The sequence below is a fragment of the Ixodes scapularis genome, unplaced genomic scaffold, assembly GCF_016920785.2.
Source record: "Ixodes scapularis isolate PalLabHiFi unplaced genomic scaffold, ASM1692078v2 ptg001056l_1___fragment_2___debris__unscaffolded, whole genome shotgun sequence".
In the NCBI taxonomy this organism is placed as follows: Eukaryota; Metazoa; Arthropoda; class Arachnida; order Ixodida; family Ixodidae; genus Ixodes; species Ixodes scapularis.
In genome coordinates, this window is record NW_024610090.1 from 17016 (window position 1) to 31670 (window position 14655).

At 45.6% G+C, this 14655-nt stretch overlaps 1 protein-coding gene across 1 annotated transcript in view; it reads left to right on the forward strand.

Moving 5' to 3' along the window:
- Positions 1 to 1691: 1691 nt before the first annotated feature.
- The window catches only part of LOC8037875 (probable aconitate hydratase, mitochondrial), a gene marked incomplete at its 3' end in the record, with an annotated part of 29629 nt that continues 16665 nt past the window's right edge, over positions 1692 to 14655 (forward strand). Inside the window, 8 exon segments of the mRNA XM_042288062.1 lie at positions 1692 to 1833; positions 2249 to 2320; positions 3140 to 3219; positions 7561 to 7699; positions 9389 to 9427; positions 10954 to 11034; positions 11149 to 11241; positions 13165 to 13234. Coding sequence (XP_042143996.1) covers positions 1801 to 1833; positions 2249 to 2320; positions 3140 to 3219; positions 7561 to 7699; positions 9389 to 9427; positions 10954 to 11034; positions 11149 to 11241; positions 13165 to 13234 — 607 coding nt within the window.

Sequence of the window (14655 nt, forward strand, 5' to 3'; positions counted from 1 at the left end):
TGATCCTTTGGGAGGGTGGACGGCACGAGGCCGCTGTAACTGTATCAATAGGTACTACATGGTGTATTAAAGTTAAGAAAAAAATATTAACCTTTTTTCGTCAGAAAAAAACTAAATATCAATGTTAAGTCTGGTAACAGTGCATTTTTGCCGAATCATTGCCGAATCGTTAGAAAAGTTCGGTAAAAGTTGCGCCGAATTTTCGTTTCGGCTAAAGTTTGGCCCATCACTAGTAAAAATATGTGACCGGGGGTGGGGGTCTGGTTTGCCCGCCCCCCCCCCCCCCCCCCCCCCCACTCAAAAGCAAGTTGGTACGCCACTGGCCGTGTCCTCACCTAAAGAGTGTATCTTTCACCGTGGTATGGTGGTGGTTGTGCGCGTGCACCGCGTGCACGCGCACGTGCGTCGGCACGTGCGGACTGCAGCGACTCTCTGCTGCCCTGGCGACTGCAGCTCCGCGATTATTGTCTACACGTGCAGCGTCACAAGTTCCCATTGTTGGGTCGCGCCGGTCCAAACACTACCCCGTATTTAAAACACTTTACTAGAATTCTAGTACACTGTTCTAGTACACTGTAACAGGAGGTGTTGCGCGGCACCTACTCCTCTCTTACTCGCCGCGAGCTGTGCGCGTGGCATTGCCGAAATCGAAAGGGCTTGTTTTGACAAAAACCCGGCGGTGTCTGTCAGTTTGTCATCGCCGAGGAGAGAGGGAGAGGTTGACGCGTGCTGACGTCAGCGCTTCGGACCAATGTGAGCTTCGCACGTGTCACCGTCGCCCCCCTTCTCTCTCTCTCCCTGGCGCTCACAAACGAAAGACACCGCCGGGTTTTCGTCAAAACGAGCGTTCTAATGCCAACGCATTAAAAGATAAGTAACCAAGGCACGATCTTTGAATCGTTACTACCTTGCACAATATTAATATGCGATATGCTCGGCGTTCGACAGAAAGTTTATTGTCCTATATCAAGCAAAACAAAAAATCTGATATTTTTTCTTATAAACTCTTATTTTTAATATTTTTCTTATGTTGAGAGGAACCATTGCAGACGTAGTTGCGATCCGTGAAGCGCAGACTCATGCCTTTCCCTTGTTCGCTAAACGTCTGCTCTCCCTAACCATTCTTAATATGCAAAATAAAATAAAATAACGAGGTAAAAATTATGGACATATTACTTTCTACTTTCTTGTTTCCTCTATATTTCAGAATTTCGAAAGTAATTTTGAATTACGCGCTAAACCCGACACCGCCGACGCTGGGGATGCTAGTCGACGCAAAATGGCCACACGCCCCCTGCCGCCGCCATAGAGATCATGCCGCCGCCGATGAACACCCGGCGCCGCGCCGCCGCCACCGAACAAACCGTCGCCGCCGGTCAAAAACAGATCAGAAACGTTTAAAAATGCAGGGAAAATATCGCAGGGGTGCAGGCGAGCTTGTAGTTTTTATTGTCTGTATTTTTAGTGGTTTTGAGTGGGTTTATTCACCTTTAGCCCCAGGTTCCAGGCGTTCACAAAAATTAAACCAACCATCATAAAAAATATACATATATATATATATTTTTTTTTGTCTAATGTTTTTGAAGATATTGCTTGCTTGAAAGAATTTGTCATCTCCGATGATAAACGATTTTGAACTTCTAGAACGGAACAAACTCAACATCAAGCAACCATGAAACTCCTATAAAAAAAAATAGTCACAAAAAAAAACCTTGCGCATGCGCTTTGCGGGTACCGCGACCCGTATGCCCCCCGTGCGGTTGCCCTTGCTCGGCATACTTTCTTCGGCCGGCCGCCGGTATGGCGTACTCAACGCGGATTTACTCCAACATGGTAAATGCCTCATGCTCCTTATGCAAGCCTCCTCTAAGGTTTACATCATCCCCTGCCAAATAGCTTGCACGCCCTGCTTCTGAGCCTGCTAATTTAGTGCTGAGCACTGACCTCAGTACAGTCGTGCTCATGTGCGCTGTACGCACTTCTCGCATTTTAGTGTATCTATGCTTTTCTGATTTTTTTTACGGGCTCTTGGGAGGATGTGATGGGACCCCTACTCGCTTATGAAACGCAGTTTACTCTGAAAATTGTGGAGCTGACGGCGTGAGGGCCGTAATAAGAAGCGCTTGACCTCCGTCGCCCCGTATCGGTCATTGACGTAACGTGCCTGAAATCGGGCGGAGTTGGCACTACGATGACCGCGATCCAGTTTGCGTCGTCGTCAACTCCTTGTTTTCCCCCTCTCTCGCAGGTGGCACAGAAACTCTGCAACCATGTGCGATTCTTTCACGCATCTCCCGCATCTTTGGCCGCAGCACACAAGGTGAGAAAACTTGTCTCGAGTTACACCAGAGTCGTTACTTAACAGATATAGACTTACGAATAGATGCACCAAAGAGGATTCTAGCGGTCCTGTCGACACCTTTCCGGTGGATACCCATTTCATGGGTCCCCATGCAGAATGTACGGTATAGTTTCACTGATCCTGTATTTTTCCTATCTAGTCAGCAGATGGGCTTAATGAGTGGGCATTTATGTCGTAAAGTGGTAGATGAACCTCATGAATGGGTAGGTGTTATGCAGGGCGCAAGTTCGTCTGCATCTTGCACAAGGGTTGTGATGATGTCAGAATGCCAAACTCTTATTGGCCGATTAAAAAAAAAAATAGTGGGTGGTCTTGAAGACATCTGGCATTGAGGTGTACACACTATCCTTCCAATCAAAGCCAATCAAAACTCGAAGTCGTTCTGACATTACCGCAACCCCTGCGCAATAAGCAGACGACTTGCTCTCCACATTGAGTAACGGACTTTAGTGGGGCAGTCGGTTTATTACGGTGTCTTCATCCATTTCTTACCTTCGTGTGTGTATTCGCCCAAATCGTTCAAGCTGCCCACATTGCCAATAGTTCTGGACGTATTACTTCAGTTTACTAAAACTACACTCTAGTTTTCTAAAATCAGCTTTAGTGGACTGATGTTTCTACCTTAACCTCGATTTATGGGCACTTCCCCCCAAACCAACGTACGCTCCAATTTTAAACAAAGTCTCTGGCCAGGCAGAAGTAGGTGAAAAAAAATAACACACAGAGTGTGTGATGACACTTTTGTCGTGTTCATCTTTGTGCCTTGTCCGTTTTCAGGTTGCCATCAGCAAGTTCGAGCCCGACAACTACCTTCCCTATGACAAGCTTCAGCAAAACCTGCAGGTTGTCAGAAAGAGGTAACTTTTTTTATATTTATGCAACGTCGTCTTTGAATGTGTACGCATACTCTGGCGACTGGGGGGTGGGTGGTTGGCCGCGTCTGGTAACGCGCCGCATCTGGGAGTGCGTGGCACAAAGCTTGCATTGCAAGAACCCAGAGGTCCTGGGTTCGATCCCCACCCCTGCTTGTTTCAATCTGGCCAAGCGTTGTACCGTGGTGCGGACGTTTATCACTACTGCGGGATGCATGTTAAAGACCCCAGAGTAGCTGTGGTACTGCACTGACCAAGTTTCTCATCTACAGCTTAGACACTGGATGCCCACTGACCCTGACGAACTTCCTGTTGTGTAAACGTACACATGACGCAAATATTTTACCCTGGTGACTTGGGCCCGGTTTTTGTCCGTCCTGTCCATAGCCAGACAATACCTCTCTGCTCTGTGGCGCCGTGCCAGGCTTCAAAAACCGTGTGATGGGCACAATTCAGCCTGTTCTTGGTATGGTACCGAGGGACCGAGAGGCTTCATAATTTCTCTTCTCCGCTAGGTGTCTGTGATATCGGTGGTTACTAGACTTTTAAGAGTTTCTCTGAATGAGTCAAATTTGCTCGAGCTAAGACGTCATTCAGTAACAAATGCAGTCACCGTAAAAGACGGAGCATCCTCTTATTCCAGAATCCCCCAGTTTTGGATGATTATCTCCAAATTTTGAGTGGGTGCTAGTTTAGTATTTGATGGTGTGTCCTTACGAATGTATCTAGGCACAGTTTGTTGCATTATGAAGTAACTGAGCTGCATCGTGAATTCTCCCTAAACTTCATTCAGCATAAACTATTTCATGCTGCCCTGTCAAAGCTAACGTATATCTTCCAAAGTGTCCTAGCCTTGCATTGCTGAAAGAGCACTTCATCTTGCAGCTCATGCACGCACGCTTTCGTGCGAAGTCGATTAATATGGAGCATAACTTCCACAGTGCTCCAACAGCATTGTGGAAGTTGTGCTAGCCTTGACAGTGGACAACTGAGTAGTTGACACCAAGTATTGTGTGTAAAGTCCGAGATTTGGGTGACGCATTTCCTGAACGCCCGTTCACTTTTTAACCGCGCAAAAGATGTCGGTACAATCCTGTTTCGATTTGACACGTTGCTTGTGGCACACTTTTGGGACAGCGGCTAAAGCGCCGTGACATTTGTTAGTGATCACAATTTCTAGAAGCGGCTATAATCAACCTACCGTAAAATACCATGCGTCCGCCCATTCCACATTAAGCGCCGATATCCAAATTTTTAAGATCTGAGAAAATATGCACAGTACATTTATATGTAAAATTCATGACCGAACAAGCGCCCATTCCCCATTTTTTCGCGATTATCTCTAAATTTTGAGTGGGCGCTTGCCCAATATTTTACGGTAAGTTACAAGTTGCTAAAAAAAATTTAACGCAAGTTCCAGTTGCTAAAATTTGTTTTTGATGCCGCTTTAATTCTATGCAGTGGTTTACACTGACTTAAATAAGGGCTTGCAAGTTGTCTGTTTACTGCTCTGCTGGTTATGCAGGGTGTCCCCCCCCAAAAAAAATGTACCGTGTTTTGTCTTTTCAAAAATAAACTACACCTCGGCAAGCTCTCCCTCTCCACCCAAATGTAGCCCTAGCGGTTCAGACCCAATGCCGAAGTTTCAGACCTAATTATCGTATTCAGAATGTTTAAACGATTTTATGAAACTTCTAATAGGAAAATGGCGGTCGACGACCCATGAAAGATGAAAGGCGTCGGCCACCGGGAACAAGCTCCACTTTCCCATTTGAAAATTAAAAAGAAAAATTGTGCATAATCTTTTAATTAGACAACGGCATGTTTTGAGACTTTGGCGTTTGGTCTGAACTGCTTGCGCTACAGTTGGGTGGAAACTGAACATTTGGTGATTCATACTTTATTTCTGCAGTGAAGGAAGCAGTAAAGTTTATTTGGGGAACATGCTGCAAAGAACAGTTTACAGATGGCAGTATAGGTAGACAAAAGAATAAACAAACAAAACCTGTTAATGACAGGTGCACATATTTCATGAAAGAGATACACATGTTGTTCGTTGTCTTGTTTATTTATTCTTTTTTATGCGCAGTTGACAAACGGCTCTCATGAACATGGCGCAATTCCGCCGTGTGATTTCTTCTGTTTGATTTCCCTGTGGCTTATGCGACGACGTGCACTTGATTGCAATGGTCATGCTTTATTAAAGCAAGCAACGAGTGAAAATAGCCTGGGTTTCTGAAGGACAGTATTGACGTCACATATGTCCTATACAGTAAAGAAGGGGAAAGGATGGGCTTGGGTGTGTGAATCGAAAAAAGATCACTCAGCAATGTCTTGTGAAAGAAAATGCAAGATCGAAATATGTAGAGTGACGTGCGTAATAAGGGGAACAGAAGCACAGTTTTAGAAAGACAAACCCTTGTGCCATAGCGGGATTTTGCACTAATAGGACGCAGTGGCACAGATTGCAGAAACAGCCAGGTTGTTGCATCAGCCATCCAAGTTTCTCATTAATGTTTTGCTGAACAAGGTACAGTGTCTGTCGAGACTTGCTCTACCTTGAAGTGTAATGGATGTCCATCACTATGCATAGAGGTGGGTGTGGCCATGCAGAAGTTTGTTGCACCTCAAGGTTTGACTGATTTGCCAAACCTTCAGACTTTTGGCAAATTTTTACAAATTTTGACTTTTGAAGAGTGTTTCCCATATCTACTCAAAAATGTAATAGTTTTTGCAAAGAAGAAAACAATTCATGAAAGCGGCGACGCAACAATATTTTTTTAACTTTGTGCAAATACTGCTTAAAATAAATCCCTAACGTTAATGACCTGCGAAACACGCGTGCATATTTCACCAGACGCAATAGAAGTTTCAGAAAAAATTAAAGAAAAACGAGCATCGTTCATCGCTTCAACTTGCAGCCAGAACAAGCGGCCACATGATCTGGAGCTGATTGTACGCCGCATATGTTAATCATAGCCACGTTCTGGGGTTAGCAAGGCACAGGATACGCGCCGAGTTGCAGACATTGTTATGGTTCTGCTACTGTCGTCATTGCCGCAACTGGACACGAGCCACTACCCAAATACTTTTCGAGCTATTGATCATCACGTGCCCAAATCGAGTGCTGACGCAAAATCTTTTGGGACAAGCTTTGTAGATACATGTTGTCTCACTATTATAAATAACTCATTTATTTATTTATGCATAATACCCCTTGAGGCCCTCCAAGGGAAAATATTACATAGGGGGAAGGACATAAAATACAGAAAATATATTAAAAATAAATTGTACAAAAACAAGCTATAATGATGAATAAGATAAATATGACTAAAATGAGCATGAGTGGACAAGAAAAACACTACCATAAAATACCAGGCGAGCACCCACTCAAGATTTAGAGATAATCACGAAAAAATGGGGGATGGGCGCTTGTCCGGTCATCAATTTTACATATAAATGTACTGTGCATATTTTCTCAGAACTTAGAAATTTGGATATGGGCTCTTAATGTAGAATGGGCGGATGCGCGGTATTCTACGGTAGATGCTATTATCACTGCACACAAGTTTCCGAAATTTTGTTACATCGCAGAATATTTTTGGGGTAACGGAGGTGTTTGCATTGACGGGAGGCGACTGCAATGGCAAACGTCGACACAGAAGGCTGGAACTTGGGCCCGAACCCAAGGAGCTTCGAACCGAGCCGCACACACGAGAATGGGCTCGTTGCTCCGGTTCGCTCGTCGACCGCGACGAGCACGAATAATGCGTCGCCTAACGCCGGTTCCTGCTCGGCTGCGTCCACTGTCGAAGCAGCCGATTCGTCTCTCTCTCTCTCTCTACTTTGCGCACGACGGTCGATGACGTTGTGGCAGTCCCCGACGGGATGAGGATGGCAGGGTGTCGGTCTCGGATGCCAGGCCTACAGCACGCGCCCGTTGCCGTCCGTCGCACTTTAGCTGCATGCATACGTCCAAGGCTCGCAAGTCGCGAAGCGTCGTCGAAGGTTGGAACGCTCGCGCCGGGGACGGACGAATTCCCTTTCTGCCGTTCTTGTCTTGCCAGCGATCGTGGTGCGTCCAGATTCCGCCGCAAGCGGTAAAGAGGGAGTGCTGTTGGCAGCATTGTTCATCGACCGTCGTCGCAGTCAACGTCGTCCTGGCGACATCCCTCGCTGCCTGGCAATAGAGAGATGCGGAGGGGGAGAAAATTGGTGTAGAAGGGCGAGGGGACAAATCGCTCTTTTGGTTTCTGGGCTAGGTGGCATGAGCTAGCGCTTGTCGTAAAGGGCCACTGATCCATTTGTCTACGCTCGCGACTGCAGGCTGAACAGGCCGCTGACCCTGTCGGAGAAGATCTTGTACTCTCACCTGGACCAGCCCGAGACCCAGGAGATCGAGAGGGGCACCAGCTACCTGCGGCTACGGCCGGACAGGGTGGCCATGCAGGATGCCACCGCGCAGGTCCGTGCTCGGATGGGGAACAACTTTCTATGGCAGTGTGGTTTAAGCTAGGGGTGCTCATGCGTTCGCACATGCAGAGTGTCTATTAAGGCTATGCACCTGAAGTTTTCTCTTCTTCAAGTGCTCGAGAAAGCTCACCTCGGGTGTACTTCAGTGATTTGGGTGAAGGTGGTTGTTCAAAGATCTCTGTTGATTTCACTGTTAAGGCTGGATGAGTCATTTGCTTCGGAGTACGACTGACTGGATTATCACCGTTCGTGACTATTTACAGTGAGATGCTGCTACGAGTTGCTATGGCAACCGAGGTGTGCACGGCATGACATAATGGATAGTGAGGAGTCGTAACGCAGTCGGTAGTACTCAAATGCAAACGTCCGAACTACCCTCTAGACGACTGTGAAAGTATTTGAGGTGTCTCTAAAGCTTTTGTCATCCTTGGAGTATTTTTTGAAGAGCATCAATTCTGTGTCCCAGTAGTACTTGAGCTCACTACTAAGGTAAATTTGCCATTACATTCTTTTCTAAAATGAGATAGACTTTTACTTTTCTGTCATCAATGGCTGCGTTGTGCAGAAAGGAGCGCAACAAGTTTCTTTGAGGAAATGCTTATTCTAGTTCTGCCGCGAGGGCCAAAGGGATCTAACCCAGTTTAAACGGACTGCAAAAATCGGTTTCTCAACGTAGCATGCTGCGATTAACTACAGAGGTGTGGCTATGTGGTGGAAGAATGGATTCAAAATATCAACCACTGAACTTGCCTCGTTTAAAATAGAAAAAAAAAAAAGTACCTGTTTTGGACAATTTAGGGCACCATTTCACAGATGATGCCATTTGGGGCTGGTTACTTGCGTATGCTGCCGACAGATGGTGCAATTTGAGGCACAGGGGGGTGCAGTGCCCCAACCAATTGTTTCCGTAGAAGAAATGGAGGGGCCCCGAGGGATTTAAACACCTGTTTTCATATTTGGTTTACTTTAAAAAAGATATCTCTCATTGAGAATCATACTTTAGAGGTACTCGTGCCACACTGTAGGACGCGTAGTCAAAGCTTTTGGAAGATCGTCTGCTAAGCTTGGCGCCCGGCACTTCCGGCGTCCGTCGGCAGCATTTCGTACGCAACCTGCGATCTCTACGAAATACTGCCGAAGATTGCCTGAAACAGGTTCTATTTTTTCATTTTTTAATGAGGCAAGGTCATTCCATGATACAGTATTATGACTCCGTACTTCCACCACCTAGCCGCACCTCTGCACTAAATTGCAGTGCGATACGTTAAGAAACAAATTTTTGCAGTTTGCTTGATGTTGGTTAGATCCCTTTGGCCTTCGTAGTAGGTGCAATTGACAAAATATTTTGCTTTTAATTTTTTTTTACATGAAATTCACTCTGTTTCTTTTTTCTAATAGAATTTCAGCAGCATGACTGAAATTATGTCAATTCTGTGATCGAGATGCTACCTGCCTGTGCTTGTCCTGCTTCCATGAGTTTTGGAGCTTACTTTTCTATAGTCTTTTTTTTTTTTTTTTGTTATCAGGCTTTGACGGATTGCTAAATGTTTTTTGTCACCTAGTTTTACCTTTTTCTCAGCATTGCCTTACCTGAAACCAGATCTGCTTTGTCCTGCAGAAGTCAGTCTCTCTCTCCCCCTGCTTTGTTCAGCTGAAATAATGTTTCTGTGTTTTGTTGCAGATGGCCATGCTTCAGTTTATCTCCAGTGGCCTCAAAAGGGTAAGGACAAACTCCAAGGACTTACGTGACAAGATAACCAATGCCAAACTTTCTGCATCCCTCAAAGCGCATGCAAACGGTGCTGGGGGCTGATTTACCATTTTTTTTGGTTTTTGGTGGGTCGGCAATTTTAAGTAGAGCTTCAGTGTATGTGTTCTGGGTGTTCTGGAAACAAAAAGTTTTCAAAGGTTCAAAACAAAGAGGCAACCTATTGTTGCTGGAAGCCTAAAAACACTGCAAAGTGGAGACTGCAGGCCGGTTAGAAAAAGGGGGGGGGGGGGAGGGGGGGAGAGGGGTAGTTTGAATAATTTACTAAAGTTGAAGACACAAAAAGAAAAATAATAAATCTGTCACAAGCTTAGAGGGAGGGCAAGGATGAAATAATGGTTCTTGACTCGTTCACTATTGCTCAAAATTACTTGTCATGGTGCAAAGATTCTCCTTAAAGCTACTACCTGAGACTCTTAAAACGCTTTGGATGGTCTCCTTTGTACATTTGACTTCATAGTCTTTCACCTGGAAAAAGATGTTCCCAGGTTTATGTGCTATAGCGAACACTGCAATTAAGGCTTCCGCAAGCTTCCATAGATTTCAAAATTGTTTCAGGGAGGTCTGCGTAAACCGAGCCATTCACTTTAAGCGCGTGCTTAAAGTTCTTGTCTGTTTTGGTCTGAGCGAGATCTATCTCGTAAATCTCTTGAACCTGCCCAAGGTTGAAGACTTCTCGTGGAAGAATGCTCATTTCTTCTGCAAATACTGTTCCAAAAAGAAAATTAGAAGAAAGATTTTTTGTAACAGAGACTCCAGGGATGGAAGAGCTCGAGCTTCAGCTGGAAATCTTACCTCTGAGAGTATCCCCTTCACGAGTTTCCCTTTTCTTGTAATCTTGCATTCAGGAGAAAGAGGTGGTGCAAAGTATCGGCCAGTAATGCCAGGTCGCATGCCCAATCAGGACCAGAAAGGTCCTGTAAGGGCTTCACGGATAAAACTGCAATCTCTTCACAAGTTTAAAGAAACCATAAAAGCCTTTCTTTCCTTATCCGTTGAACTGTTGTGTGAAAGCTGTTGAAATTGGCAATGGTACAAGCTGTGATTCCGAACAAAATTCATGCTAGATAGGATTATACCGAGCTTGCTACTGATTGTATTACTTGCACCGTTAGTCCTGGAGGGTGCACGCTTGTGTGTGTCTTTGCATGAGGGAGGGGGATTGTTGTTTTGTTGGCGTGCCGGGGGTCGCATAATAATGCCTCGCAGGCCGCCGGTTGGTGTGCCCCGGGTTAAAACAGCCGGTAACCTTGACTGGTGAAGTTTCTAGAAAGTCGCCGTCTGCCTGTAGCTATTGCTTAGCCTTACAGAGTCACCTTGTCACTAATGCACACCCCAGAAAGTGAGCTCACACAAACATTGAAACCTTCATTAGATTTCATTATTATCAGTTATTTATTCAAGCATCGTTGATTTTCCGTCGTCATGGTTGTCGGATGATGTTTGCTGACGCGGCATATTGTTGTTGCACTCTGCAGGTGGCGGTTCCTTCCACCATCCACTGCGACCACTTGATCGAGGCACAGGTGGGAGGAGCCAAGGACTTGGCTCGTGCCAAGGTGGGCATCGTTTCTGTGGCAAGGTGCTCCCGAAGGTCGTGAAGTGGCGGGGCTGTTTTTACCGACGCTGTCTAAGAGCCGAGTTTATAACCCACGTTTTTCCGCGGCACGCAGGACCTGAACAAGGAGGTGTACAACTTCCTCAGCACGGCCGGCAGCAAGTACGGCGTCGGCTTCTGGAAACCCGGCAGTGGCATCATTCACCAGGTGACTCGATGCTTCCACATTTATTGTGTAGCTTTAAAAGCCGCCGCACGCTTCACACGTGACACTTGGGCTTGCTCTCCCTTCTCTCGGAAACCCCTTACCCCTTTGCCCCGCCTCTGACGTGAGTTACTTACCCTACCCTGTGAGCTGATGGCATGCAGAGCCTCGTCCCTCTCTCTTTTAATGTAGAGCATGTTTTTTTGCTTGGGGGTGATTCTGGAAAGAGATGTATTGTCATAAATTAGATTAATGCCATGTATTGGGCGAAACAACACAGACAGGAATGGCATCACGGACAGGCGTAGTGTCACAAACAGATGTAAGATGTAAGTTTTTTTGTTTTTTCACAGACAGGTATAACATTACAATTGGGTGTAACGTTGCAGACAGATATGCTGTAGCATCACGGACAAACAGATGTAACGTCGCAGACAGATGTAACGTCACGGACAGATGCAACGTCACGGACAGCTGTAACACTGCAAGCAGATGTAATGTTGCAGGCGGATGTAACGTTGGGGACAGATCTAACATCTTGGACAGATCATCACAGTGCATGTGCACACATCCTTTTCTTGCCAAATTTAGCGGGGAAGTTTATTACGCCACGTGACGTGATGTCGCAGTGTGATGCGACAACCGTGAACATAAGTCTACTTCTGTTAATTCAACCTTTACGAGATATGCGAAATTTGGGTTGAATTATCCGAAAGTGGAAATAAAAGATACGTGCAAAATTCTGGATTTGAGTGCTTTAGATCAGGTGGGCTAACATTTTTATAATGAGCCGACACACGACGGTGGCAGCTGCCGTGTATGTCCTTCGCATGTTCAGTGTGGCGGCGGAAGCAGTGACCGACGGCTTGCAAACAATTGGCATCGCGCCAACGGCTACGAGGCAAACATCACAGTTGGCGTGCGTTGACGCAATCAGCGGCCCTCTCTCACAAACAGCCAATCAGCGCTCGCTGCTCCGCAGCGGTGGTGCAGTGGTTGTTTTGTGTTGAGACCCGGCCGTGACCCGTGTCTCAACATGTGCTCTTTTTCTCTTTTTTCGCAATTCTGTGCGCGCTTCAAAATTTGAAAACGGGTTTTTTCGCCGACGCGCTTGTAACTTGCCCACCGCAAAATTCGGGGAAAAAGGGCTGTTTTTGTGCATCGCTCACGGCCAATCTTGCTCAAGATTTTCCTACCGCCGGTTCTCTCTAGGTCGAATGAACAAATATTTCATACTTCAAGATTGCAATATCAAGCTTTTTTTTAATAGGAATGCATGGGCTTTTGCCGGGACCTTTCAACGGGGTCGAATTAAACGATAGGTTGAATTAATACAAGTCGACTGTATGCTACATTCACAGGAGTTTAACAGAAGCCTAAGCATTTTTCCCCCCTCCCTCGCAACTAGTTGCACAGGCTGAGAGAAGAGGATTCTTTTCCTTGCTGAAAACTGGATTTTTATGTCTGTTGTTTTTAACAACGAACTTGTCTGATGCAAGATAACGAGCCTTTCTCTAGGACTGCACAAACCTTAGATACTATTGGGACTATGCGAACGCCGGCCTATTTTGTGTGTATGTCCGTCCCTGCAGATGCATGCACCGAATAAGCTGTTATGGAAAAGATTTTTTTTCCAAATATAAATAAGGGTAAGAACAGTGTTTTGTGTTCTTCCCATCGTTACCAGCACACTCTCCCTTCCAAGTGTTTTTTTTTTTTCTTGTTTTTTTTTTGGTCTGTCCTCTATATTATACTTCTTTCGTGCGACTTTAGTTTCTTGCATTAATAAGAACACCCTTCGTCGATACCAAATTTCACGTCGGGTACATCAAAGAAGGTTTGAACTCGTGGGCATGCGCTCTGGTATATTTTCTTGTACTCGTGTACTTTTCGAGGGATGTAGTAGTCGGTTCTCGACTCTTGCAGATCATTCTGGAGAACTACGCCTTTCCCGGTGTGCTGCTCATCGGAACAGACAGCCACACTCCCAACGGAGGCAAGTGCTTTTGGTCGCCATGTTGAGCACGGAAGTGCTTTTTCTATGATACTTTGAGAAACTGCTTTCTTTCTGTCCTCCGGTTAAAATGACATGGCTTTCAGTCTGTGGAAGTTTGAGGACAGAATGTGCCTATCTAGTTCACTTTTTGCTTCCTTATAGAGGCGTTCTGCCTTGTGCTAAAGAAACTGGTCCGACTTCGCAAACATGCAACATACCGTGTTTGCACGATTCTAACGCGCACTTTTTTCGCCAAAATCACTGCCCAAAACTACATGTGCGTTACAATCGTAACCAAAAACCGAAGCTAAAAAAAAATAAAAATGCAATGCTCGATATAAGGTGGTTAGCTCCATTGCCATCGTGACCGTTTGTTTACCGCCGCCATTTTGGTATCCATATCACGCACATTCTCTTGCATTCACGGACTCGCGTCTGTCGTTTTAAGAGAAAAAAAAGAAATTCCACTAGGTTTTATTTGAACGAAAGGGCATCACGCTGGCGGAAAAAGATAACAACTGAGCAGCACTGCGTGGCCTCGCATTTCCCAGCCACCTGACGAGCTCCCAAAGGGTTGTTTGAAAGGCGACCCTGCCAGAGGCAACGGCCGCACACTCCTGTGTGCGCAACGATCAGGACACTTAAAGGGACACTGACACCCCTCAAAAAAATGTTTTATTTTTTGCCAGGCGCTTCATTATGGTGTCGGAGGACTACCCAACTAATATTTTGCAACAGAGTAGCATATTTTCTTAATAAAGCCAAAAGACGCAACTGCTCGAAACCGAAACCCGACGGAGGTCGGTGAAGTGGAGAGAAGAGAGTGAGTGGCGGAAGTCACGTGGCTACACCCAACCGTGCGTTTTTTGTCTTTTTTTTTCCTCTCCGTAGCAGACGACACGACATGCGGCGTGCGGGAACTGCTCGCCGTGCGATACTTTTGCAGTTATGTTTGTTCCGCTCGTTGTTCTGTACTCCAAGATGAGTTGTTTTGTACATTGAGCAGTTGGAGATGAGTAGTGAGTGCCCCGTGGTGAATTTCCATGATCGGCACCGAAAAGAATACACCCGAGATGTTGCGTGAAGAGCTGGCTCACATGTCCTGCGTCCGAAAAAAAGTGGCATTGTGCGACAGAGTTTCCGAAAGATCAACGAGATCGGGACCAATGGCTGGCTGCAATTCCTGTAGAACATATACGGGCACCTCGGAAAGCGGACGCTACCTGATTTATATGCTCCTTGCATTTTGTGGAAAGTGATTACATTGAGTTTGCAGGTGTCAAAACGGAAATCCCATACCATTTAATTCAGCGAAGTATCGTCCACAACATTTGTTTGTTATTTTTTTGTTTGTTTCTTCAGTGATGATTGTAAAAAAAATAAAGATACGTAAACATCAAAAAATGTTTGAAAAAAAAAAA